Source organism: Anolis carolinensis, chromosome 2 (assembly GCF_035594765.1).
Source record: "Anolis carolinensis isolate JA03-04 chromosome 2, rAnoCar3.1.pri, whole genome shotgun sequence".
Taxonomy (NCBI): Eukaryota; Metazoa; Chordata; class Lepidosauria; order Squamata; family Dactyloidae; genus Anolis; species Anolis carolinensis.
In genome coordinates, this window is record NC_085842.1 from 150521261 (window position 1) to 150533635 (window position 12375).

Sequence of the window (12375 nt, forward strand, 5' to 3'; positions counted from 1 at the left end):
GGTGTAAGGAGGAAGAAATCCTCCACTGGGGGAATCAGAAGGAGAAGCTGACAGATTGGGTTGCCAGGCATGTTTCCCGCCTTAAACATTGAGGGATATGAGGGAGTTTGGGAATTTGTCAAGCATCCGAAAGAGGAGGTCAAATAAGGCGGCCACGCAAAAGGAGACATAGATACAGTGTGGAGCACAGCTAACATGGGGAGCAGGCTTGCACTGAAGAATGGGGCCTTATCAAAAGGCCATTGTGTAGCCTGTCAAACCTCCGTTCTTTGTGGCTTATGCAGAAGCCCCACTATTGGTTACAGAAGGCCGGCAGCTCACTGAAAGCTTTGTAATCCTAGCTCTGCTAATTAAGCAAGACTGTGGGGCCGCCTAAGCATGTCCTTTTTCCTGAGTGTTTGGCCCCCACCACACTGGAGAAGGCAAGGAGGAGGAGGAGGAGGAGGAGGAGGAAGGGGTCACTCTGAGGCATGCAAGAGGCAGCAGTGCTGCCAGCAGGGGGGAAGAGACAGCCAAATGAGATTGGCTTTATGGGCTGCAGCAACAGCAGCAGATTAAATGAAGGGAGAGCTGGCGCTGAGAGACCAGGAACTGGGGCACTTGCACGTCACGGTGGCTTTGACTGAAGTGTAAGGTTCGTTTGTGGTAATCCAGATTGCTCGATTGTGAGGTTGGGCGTATGTCCGCACACGTTTTTGTACCATAGGAAGGACAGGGAAAAAACCTAGCCTTTGCCCCCTGTTCTTAGGGCTGCTTGCTCTCCAGACAGAAGATGCCAACAAATGGGATCCACCAGGTCTTGAAGATCCAGTTTGGCTTAATCAATTCTGATAACCGGTACCTGACGGCAGAGAGCTTTGGCTATAAGGTGAATGCTTCTGCACTTAGCCTGAAAAGAAAGCAAATATGGACCCTGGAGCAGGACGGAGACAGTTCTGTGGTCTTCTTGAAGAGCCACCTAGGTAGGTACTTATCTGCTGACAAGGATGGCAAGGTCTCCTGCGAGGCCGAGAAGCCAGGAAGTGATGGGCGTTTTGTAATTGTCACTCAGTCAGATGGGCGCTGGGCTCTCCAGTCAGAACCGTACAAGCGTTTCTTTGGTGGCTCTGAAGATCGGTTGTCCTGCTTTGCCCAATCCATCACTGAAGTGGAGCTCTGGGCTGTACACTTGGCCATCCACCCACAAGCAAATCTTCTGAGTGTTAGCAGGAGAAGATATGCGCACCTCAGTGCCCAAGAGGATGAGATCTCCACCGACAGCAACATCCCCTGGGGGGTGGACTCCCTCATCACGCTTACCTTCCAAAACAAGAAGTACTGCTTGCGAACCTGTGATAACCGCTACCTGCGTAATGATGGCACCCTGGTCAAGGAGCCTGACTCTCGTGCAGGCTACACCCTGGAATTCAAGGCAGGCAAGCTGGCCTTCAAGGATTGTGATGGGAAGTACCTGGCACCCATGGGACCTACTGGCACTCTAAAATCGGGCAGGAGCTCCAAGCCGGGCAAAGACGAACTCTTCGATCTGGAAGAGAGCCACCCACAAGTAGTATTCATGGCCTCCAATGGCAGATATGTCTCCATCAGGCAAGGTAAATCCATATTGCTCTTCATTGGTAGCCCTTCTGTCTCAATCACTAGAATGCACATGTCTAGTTGTTTGCCTGTCTTCTGGAATGGAAAGAGGCAGGTGCTGACTGAGTGCATATAGGAGGGGCAGGGAAGAGGTGGTAGCAATTATCATCATCCATTTCCTTCCTCTCTCTCTCTCTCTCTCTCTCTCTCTCTCTCTCTCTCTCTGAATCAATCAATTTTGCATTTGGTTTGGAGATCCTGTCTGCAGCTGTCTTCCTGATACTCATGGGTACCTCCAGAGGTGGTCAGGAAGGGACGGATGCAGCTTATTTCATGAAGTGTACAATGCAGCTTCTTGTTTCGCTCATATCAGCTCTCTGTCAGAGCAGATTACTGCTTCAGGGACTGCTGTACAGGTGGGCAATTAGCAACAATTGATACTGTGGATGGAAGAGGGGTTCAGAATCTAAGAGCCAAGGACAAGTGTAGTGATGGGCAACAGCAGCAAATCTGCTTTCTCTTTTCATAGCTTTGCTGCACCCTTTATGGCTTTGTGCCAAAGTGGAGAGGTCTCGCATCCACAGGACAGTCAGCTATAATCTCAGGAGCTTCTCAGAATCAGAGACACCTTATACTACAAATTAAGGTATAGAGACAGCCAGCAACAGTCCCTGAGGATGAGAAGCAGAAAGATACAGAACCCATTCTCCTTTCATTTGAGTAAACCTGGTGGCTCTTTAACAAAACAGACACTTGCTAACCGGCTTCTCTTTCTACATATGCAGAGGACAGACTGGCCCATAAAGAAAGCAAGCAAACAAGGAATTCCTGGTTCCCATCCCCACTTCATTGTGAATCTCTTCTGCATAAATCCAGCTAAAATGAATGGGATTTGCAAGAGTGCACCCTGGTGGCACATGGACAGATGATTTGCTCATTGCATTTAACTTTCTTCTGTGCCATTAAGCAATGGCACTTAGATAATATCTTCTGATCTAGGGAGGGAAAGGGGAGGGGGAGAGAGAGAGACAGACAGAGACTATGCCTTTACCAGCCAATGCAACCTTCTATCTTTCATTTTTCCCAGCTTGTTTTCAGTGGGTCCAGAGGTATTCATCAGCACAGAACATCTGCAGTTGTCATTTTTGCACAACTGCAAAGCAACAATGTGGTGTTCATTTTGTACTCTGTGCCAATTAATCAAATTCATTCCTTTTCCAGACATTGTTGGCCAATATGGAGATAGAGAGAGAGAGAGAGAGAGAGAGAGAGAGAGAGAGAGAGAGAGAGAGATAGATATATATATATATATATATATATATATATATATATATATATATATAAAAATAAATAAAAAGAAGGAAGATACTGGGAAAGTATTTTAGGGATACACAGACATTTCCATTTGCAAGTACAAAACATGACAACCTATTTAGATATTATCTGCCCAGCCTCATCAACAAAGAGTAAAATATAGGATAGGTATGCAGTGGCTGAGATCCTACCTTGGGAATGGATACATAAATATTCACATGTGAAGTTACATGTGCTATGCAACCCTTGTTCTGAATGACAACCTCACACAACTTGGTGCTCACCTAAATGTGCAATAATACACCCAAAGGTACATGTGTTTCTGCCTGTGCCTCATGTCTCCATATATATAGCTCCGCTTCCACAACTTTGAACTCAATAGGCATGTTCAAATCAGACAAAAATGCCTATTTGCTGCCATAGGGGTGCTTATACATGCATGAGTCACCAGCTGGATTGCAGCCACTGTCTTTTGTTTGCTAGCTCTGGGAGCCCTGTATCTGGAAGCTATCCACCAGCTTCAGAAATTTTGCTTTTAAAAAGTAACCAGCCACCAATATAGTGCAAAAGCTCAAATGTAGCTAGCTGCAATTAAAAGGTGACTTGTCACACACAGTTACATTTATAACATAATTTTTTCCCTTTCCCTTTCTCAAAAGTACCGTAAGTGGATGTTTAAAAAGTTATCAATATTCTTCCCCAACTACATACACCTGTGACTTCGCATACAGAACACACTCTCCTCCTGTCCATCTCATCTTAGGCTCAACATCCACATCACAGTATAAGTCAGCAATGCATGCCAGCATTTGAACCACGTGATCGTTCTGTAGGGGGTCTGTCTGTGTTTCTGACAAATACTGAAGTAAAAAAGTTATAGCAATTACAGCATGAAAAGAGTTGTTTTCCCCCTTTATGTTATAGTCATAATACAATGCAGTTTGTTTTTGGGGAAATGAACTAATTCCAAATAACTATTTATTTATAACTAGTTGCTTCCTAGTTCTATTGTATTGGGGTGCTGTTTCAAAAGCACAGAAGTAGAATGGAATGCAGCCCCATCTCAATGTCCAACATTGTTTAGAATCACAAACCCTCCTGTATAAAGAAGCATTTGAAGAATATTGGGGAAAGAAACCAGTCTTTCACTAGTATTTAATGGCTGCCTGCATGAAATGGGTGGGTAACAAATGCTCTTGCCTTTAATAGCTTATTTGACTTGTTTCTATACAATAGCATGTGTGTCCTGTCTCACTGTGATTGTTTTCCTAGTTTCCCCAAAGCACCATATGGAACAGAGTGGAGAGGAAATAATAATAACAACAACAACAACAACAACAACAACTTTATATACTGCCCTATCTCCTCAGAGGATTCAGGGCGGTTTCCAACATGATAAAAACAATACAATACAAGTGCTATTTGCATATCACAATTCCATTACATATATGAAGATTTATATTTCCCATTGCAGAACATGGAGAATGCACTAGCAAAAACTTGAAGTGCAATCTGAAAATATTAAAGTCATACAAGAAATCTTGAGCCAAACCAAAAAAGAACCTGGTCAACTGGTGTCTTTACACTCCTTCCCTCCAGAGAAAAGTAAACTAAATATAAGCCATTATTCTTTTTAATGCTGTTTTCAGAGTCCAAGCTCCATAGGATGATGATGGCAGCCCATTTCTTTTCTACTGTTCTGTCCACTGTGAAAACTGTGCTAAAAGCCTCATTTCTGCATCCATAACACAGGCATATAGAACTGCCAACATCTAAGGCAGCCCCTGTAGCTCTGCTTTTCACAGCAGCTGTCTGTCAGTTTAAAAGGACTGATGTTTAGTTCTCTCCCAGGAAAAAAAGGTTTGTCTGCCCCTATCTGTGTATGAAATCTTTATTAAAGGTTCAAAAGCAGAACAGATGTGTTTTATCAGTGGCTGGCTATGTTGCCATAACTAAATTTTGATTATTAGGATTATTTTGATTATTATTACAAATTACTTCATGTATTTCATTCTGGTTGCCTTTCCTCAATATATGACATATACATGGGGAAGATTAGAGGAGATTCAGGAGGATCAGTATGGATATAAATATAGAAAGATAAGGGACATAAGCAACGTGTTTGTCCCACCATGTCATGACCAGAGACCAAGCCTTAATTTGTTTTCCAAAACCACAGCACATAATGTCCATATGTTTAATATGTTCACTTGTGGAAGTTTCTGGTGTGAGAGAATTGGCCGTCTGCAAGGACACTGCCCAGGGGATGCCCGGATGTTTTGATGTTTTACCATCCTTGTGGGAGGCTTCTCTCGTGTCCCCGCATGGGCAGCTGAAGCTGACAAAGGGAGCTCATCTACGGTCTCCCCGGGTTGGAATCACACCAGAAGTGACTTACAATTTCTCAAGTCACTCCTGACACACAGAAAAACTTGTGGAAGCATAATGGTTCCCCTTTGCTATTAAAACTTGAGGAAAAACAAAGAGAGATCAAAAGGAATGGTTCTAGAGATCGATGGGTATCTACACTGTAGAATTAATGTGGTTTGACACCTCTTTAATTGTTATGGCTTAACGGGTTAGAATCATGTGAGTTGTAGTTTTACAAGGTATTTAACCTTCTCTGCTAAAAAGTGCTTATGTCTCACCAAGTTACAACTCCCAGGATTCTACAGCATTGAGCCATAGCTGTTAAAATGATGTAAAACTATTCAATTACTGTAATTCTACAGAGTAAATACAGTTATTCTACAGTGTAGTTGCGCCCTTAGATTTGCATAGTGTGATAAGACTCTGGCAAACTTGGAGATTTACAAAGCACAAAATATAGATGAGTGTTTATGTTTCTTTAGTTTGCATATCTGTAGATGTCTTTTCCATGATTGCAACAGAGTTTCTGAGAATCAAATGTGCTGTCATCAGCTCAGTACTCATTGCTTTTATTATTTCAAATCTCCATCTTCTACAGAGTCCAACCAGTGTTTTTTAAAATGTAAATTGCCACCTGCAAATGGGATTTCCCCACTAGACAAAATACCTCTCTACGGTCTCCAGCACAGCTTGATTGGGTGGTGTATCAACTGGGCAAAGTGTTGTGTTAAATTACCTTCCTTCCCCCCAATCCCAACCTAGTGATTCACTAACATAGCCTTTCCCGACCTGATGCCCTCTAAATCTTTGGGATTATCACTCCCATCAACTAATCAGGCCAGTGACATAGATGATGGAATTGGTCATCCAAAACAAATAGGAGCTGAGTAAGTGACTGGTGGAACTAGAAATGCCACACTGCTGGCCCACTATATGGCTCTAGGACATTTTCAGGACAGAGGCAGGCTACCTAGATTTGGCTAAAAAAACAAGTGAAATGGGCTGTTCCAGATTTACTCAATCGTTCAGAGTCAAGTAGAGTCCTAGGGCAAGGGGTCCTCACACCAGATGTACCCACAGAGACCTGGGAGTAGAAGTCAAGACCATGGGCTAGGGAAAAAAAATGAATTTATTGCCTGCAATGTACTTGGACAGCCTTGAGCAAGTCAGTATTGTTTCAGGCCTAAATTCACCTCTTGTTTCTGTTATGTGTGGATAATAACAAAACCATTAGGCTATTTTACAAGTGGTAGGAAGGATTATTGAGACAATGCCTGAGAAGTGCTAGCAGTAGTTCTCAATGTGTGGATCCCCAAATGTTTTTGGCCTTCAGCTCCCAGAAATCCTAACAGCTGGTATACTGGCTGGGATTTCTGGGAGTTGTAGACCAAAACACCTGGAGACCCACAGATTGAGAACCACTGTGCTAGAGGGAAGACCAGAAAACCATGGGATTACAGTATGAACTCCTTATCCATAGACTTGATATCCACGGTTTTACTTACCCACAGAAATATCTACCCCACAAAGTGTTTTTGGAAATCTTTATGTCCACCAGTGCAATTCTATCGTATACTTCCAGCACAAGTATAGCCAAAATATAGGGTTTGTTGTTATCCATAGTTTCAAGTATTCACAGGCAGACTTCGAACATGGATACAGGGATTGTACTGTTCTAGCAAATTGGTTCTGGTGAGGGGTCGACCTGTGCCACCTCTAAATCTGGGTATTCTCTGATACTTCTCCAATGATATCCCCTCCAGATTATTTGGATTGGAATTCCCATTCTTCCCAAAGAGTATGCCGATCGTAGTTTAATATGATGATATCTTATTTGAAAAAGAATGAAGCTTACTATGAAGAGCCGAAAAATAAAGATCTCAGAGTGGGGATGCCCAACTATTGTTCGTCTCTGTGAAAAAAAGTTCTTCCCATAGCTTCCCATGTGCCCTGCTTGTCTTGAATGCACCATGTCTCCAACCATGTTCACTGTCACAGGTTGTGGTGGTGGGTACTGGTTTAAGGGCATTCAACATATTAGTCACAGATAACAGCCATTCTCCCTGCCAGCTGGTTGTTTTCTCCTTGGTCGTATGTCATCCCATTATTACTGAACATGTTAAATCCTTTATGGAGCCCTTAGTGGCACAGTGGGTTAAATCCTTGTGCCAGCAGGACTGATGACTTGAAGGTTGAGTTACTGACCTGAAGGTTGCTGGTTCGAATCCAAGCGTGGATGAGCTTCCCTCTATCAGCTCCAGCTCCCCATGCAGGGACATGAGAGAAGTCTCCTACAAGGATGGTAAAAACATCAAACATCCAGGTGTCCCCTGGACAACGTCCTTGCAGACAGCCAATGCTCTCACACCAGAAGTACTTTGCAGTTTCTCAGGTCGCTCCTGACATGAAAAAAAAATCCTTTATGGGTCCTTTATGAGTTTTTAAAGGTTTGAGTTTTTTTATTTTATAATTCTGAAAAACTTGGGGTTCCTCTAAGCCAGGGGTCCCCAAACTAAGGCCCGGGGGCCGGATGCGGCCCATCGAAGCCATTTATCCGGCCCCCACGGCACAAGGGCAGAAGGGGGTTGGACTAAATGACCCAAGGGTCTCTTTTTCTCTTAAAGCTATTATTATTATTATTATTATTATTATTATTATTATTATTATTATTAGAAACACAACAAGATGAGTCCACAGCAGACACTCTGCTGGTTGTATTGGATCATACGTCGGACACTTCCCAAGTGTCTAGGACTGTGTGATGTATCGGCGAATAACAAGTGCAGATCCCAGTAAGGTGGCCTTCTGTAGCTGGCAGATGGTAATTTTGTTAGTGCCGATTGTGTTTAAGTGCAGGCCAATGTCTTTAGGCACTGCACCCAGTGTGCCGATCACCACTGGGACCACCTTGACTGGCTTGTGCCAGAGTCTTTGTAATTCAATCTTTAAATCCTCATACGTGTCAGCTTTTACAGTTGTTTCTCCTCAATCCTTCTGTCACCTAGGATTGAAACATCGACAATCCATACTTTGTTTTTTAACACAATTGTGAGGTCAGGAGTATTGTGTTCCAAAACCCTGTATTATTATTATTATTATTATTATTATTATTATTATTATTAATAATAATAATATTGAGGCTGGGTGGCCATCTGTCAGGGGTGCTGTGCTTGTGCTTTCAGTGCATAAAGGCAGAAGGGGGTTGGACTAAATGGCCCAAGGGGTCTCTTCCAACCCTCTTTATTGCTGTTGTTGTTGTTGTTGTTGTTGTTATTTATTATTATTATTGCTCGGTGGCCAACTATAGTCCGGCCCTCCAACGGTCCGAAGGATCGTGAACTGGCCCCCTGTTTAAAATGTTTGGGGACCCCTGCTCTAAGCAGACTGTTTTTTCTTCATGAGAAATAGCACACATAACCTGGATTGTGTGTATACAGAAAGGCATTTTTTTCCAAATGAAGAGAATACAATAATTACAAATCTACTGTGTATCACAACAACCGCCATACTATCTGAGAAGCTTTGACTCCAAAATGCTTACTTTTTAAATGTAAGAGCCCTTGTTAACATTATAGTACTTAGGCCAAAAATAATTAGCTACCATTACAGATTTTTTTTTAAAGTACATCAACTTACTTTTTTAGATTCTTGTTTCCCAAAAAATAACTGAAACAGGCCCTTTGCAGCTTAACCTTTTAGATTGTTTCCTGAAAATAACTAAAATAGGTACTTTGCATTATTTTTATTACACAAGTATTTAATTTGTGGTGTAAAACGTCCTACCATCCACCTAGTTGCTGCCTATTTGTCACTTTTTTAAAGTTCAACAGTAGTCTATTTTATGCTGGTGAAATTTAGCTAGCAAGCAAGCAGGAAAAAGAAAGTTCTCAGTGCTGCAGAGATGTTAGGAAGTCCTGCTCTTCTGCTTGGGTCATTATCATCTTATCCAAGTCGCACCATCTCATTCGCACTGGCACTGGAGTCACCAGTGGTGCAGTGGGTTAGACCCTTGTGCCAGCAGGACTGCTGACCAAAAGGTCGGCGGTTCAAATTTGGGGAGTGGGGTGAGCTCCTATCTGTCAGCTCTAGCTCACCATGGGGGGACATGAGAGAAGTCTTCCACAGGATGGTAACGCATCAAACATCTGGGCACCCCTTGGACAGAGTCCTTGCAGACAGCCAATTCTCACACCAGAAGCAACTTGCAGTTTTTCAAGTTGCTCCTGACACACAAAAAAAGCTCAGCTGGCCCAGCACATATGAATCCTCACCTCAGTCCTCCCTCATGTCCTTGCTAGACCTCTCATTCTGACCTACTGGGGTTGTGGGATACCAGAAATACCAACACATTGGCAAGAGCTTTCTTTTGTTGGCAGTGAGCAACAGTCAGGAGGACAGTGCCGGGCAGGACTTCTTTGCTTGCTTCAAGCCACTTAGGAACTGGAGAGTTATTAATAGGAGGCTTGTGTGTCAGCCAGATGGAAACAACAGCAATCAGATTAATGAGGCCAATTAAAGCAATTGTTTCAGGATTTTCTGGTAATGGAGCGATGGGGGAAGAGGATGCCCACAGATCAATGGTAAAGGAAGGGGTCTGATGGGCAACTACTGAAGACTCTGATGTGGGGGTAATGTCAAAGGGATAGCAGGGAGGGTCACATCCTTCTCCATCTGGAGGATTATCCAGCTCCTTCCTAAACTGCAACCTGCCAGCTGTATGGATTCAATTGAATCCACCTCCGCAATGTGTGTGGTCTTTTCTGATTATATGCAACGGAACAATCCAATTAAACGAGCTTGTCTAAAGGAAGGATGCACTCAGATATATTTAGGAAATTTAGCTTACCTGCTAAGACCCAGGTATATGGGAGCAGCTGAAAAATAAAGGAAACTTTTCAGATAAACCTAGCCAGCCATACCATAACCGAACTATGTGAAGTAACTGCTTCAGGCAGTAAATTCTAAGGGAGCTTCCAGTCTTCATTTGCTATTTGTTAATAAAATAACAAAAGGGAGCACGATCTGTTGTGGAGCCCATTGTACAGCTCAAACAATTAAGCTCATGGAAGATCTGAATCATATAAAAATTATGTACTGGTCACTTTAGAGCTGATTAAATCTCAGGTGAGCTTGAGGAATTTTCCATGTGGCTTTAGAAAGCCATGCATTTAAAATAGGTTGATTTGACACAGTGTGCATCTACATTGGATAGTTATAACAGATAATACCATTGGCTTTATCCTACGGAATCCTTGGATTTGTTACTTGGTATGATACTTGGAATTATCTGTTGGAGACTCAGAGAAATCCACTAGAGTTAACTCTCCTGACTATAATTCCTATACTTCTGCCATGGCAGTTAGACTGATATAAAATTGGCATAATTTTGTAGAACAGGTACATGCCAGGAGCATTTTTAGTAAACTGGAGGATTCCTAGCCTCAAAGGTTTTTTTATCATCCCTTTCTTCCAAAAAGCTCAAGGTAGCTAACAACAGAGCTACACCATCTAAATCAGAAATAGAGAACTGTGGTACAGCTAGGGACTGTATTCAGGCATCAGGAGATATTGTAGGTGGCAGATCTCTTTTGATTTTTTAATTAAAACATTTTAATTAAAATTAAATTTAGTAATTTAAAAAGTAATCACTTCTAAGCTGAGACTGGAAGGAGTGAGGGGGATGGAAGGAGGGGATGAGAGTGTTTGCAAGAGGCAAGATTTTAATACGGGACTGGAGTGTGGGGGATGAAAGGGGGAAGCATTTGCAAGAGATGAGATTTTAAACTGGGACTGGTGCCAGTGGGATGGTAGGAGAGAATGGGACCATTTGCACATTTGGTTGCCACAGCAAACCCAGACTCATCCTAGGCAAGATGTGGCAAGCATTATTAGTGGTTATAGTACTAGTGTCTCTCTACTATGCACAGGGGAGAGGGAGGATTGCACCTTTTGGCCCTGTATGTCACCTACTGTCTGCAGGTCACTCCTGATTCAAATACTTGACAGTCTAACACTAAAACAGCAGGAGATCATACCAGAATGTGTTAGATATGTAAACACTTTACCACTCAGAGAAAACTAAAATAAGTTTCACAAATCAGCAGCTTTTCCAAGAGTAGAGAAAGGTAAAGGTAAAGGTTTTCCCCTGACATTAAGTCATGGCCAACTCGGGGGTTGGTGCTCATCTCCATTTCTAAGCCAAAGAACCTGTGTTGTCTGTAAACACCTCTAATGTCATGTGGCCTGCATGACTGCATGGAGTGTCATTACCTTCCCACCGGAGCGGTACCTATTGATCTACTCACATTTGCATGTTTTCGAACTGCTAGGTTGGCAGAAGCTGGGCTAACAGCGGAAGCTCACTCTACTTCCCGGATACAAACCACTTACCTTTCGGTTGACAAGTTCAGCAGCTCAGCAGTTTAATTTTTTGTACATTGCAAAAAATTAAGGACGATGAGATGGGCACCCCTCAAAAAAAGGAGTCCCATAATATTCTAGTTGCTTGCTACTGAAAACATACAAAACATCACCAGCGTGATGCCTGAGGGCCGTTTTGTGCACACAAAATGCCCAGTGTATGCTGTGTTGAATAGACATGATCCTGTTGCTTGCCTGGGATAAACTGAGTCTTAGATTTTATAAAAGAACAAAAGAAATCTTGGACAAGCTGTTCGTACAACATACTTCTGGCAATTAGGGCTCTGATTGCTTCCCCCGTTTATGATGAAAAGCTGCTGTTGCTCCAATCCCATGCAAGCAAAATTGCCTCCTGGGTAGGGAAAGGACTAAATATCCACACACTAGCCAGCCTTTTACAATGAAAATGGGAGACATGATAAATATGCATGCATGTGAATACGCATTCACACATACATGGTTACACACCCGTCTGTTCCTGAAGTGTCCTACTGTTGCTGAATTTGTCTTATGTCCATTTGTATATATTACACAGATGAAATGATGCAACATGTAGGAAACCTACAATCATGCCTTGTGAGATTTTGCTTTAACTTTGAAGCATCCAAGGGAAGCTTATAATAATAATAATAATAAAACTTTATTTATACCCCGCCACCATCTCCCCAACAGGGACTCGGGGCGGCTTACATGGGG

The 12375-nt window shown here is 42.7% G+C and overlaps 1 protein-coding gene across 1 annotated transcript in view; it reads left to right on the plus strand.

Moving 5' to 3' along the window:
- The first annotated feature begins 451 nt into the window (after nucleotides 1–451).
- The window catches only part of fscn2 (fascin actin-bundling protein 2, retinal), a 28370-nt gene continuing 16446 nt past the window's right edge, over nucleotides 452–12375 (plus strand). Inside the window, exon 1 of the mRNA XM_003217042.4 lies at nucleotides 452–1592. Within this exon, the coding sequence (XP_003217090.1) occupies nucleotides 773–1592 (820 nt within the window). The 5' untranslated portion in view covers nucleotides 452–772. The remainder of the gene's footprint in view (nucleotides 1593–12375) is intronic.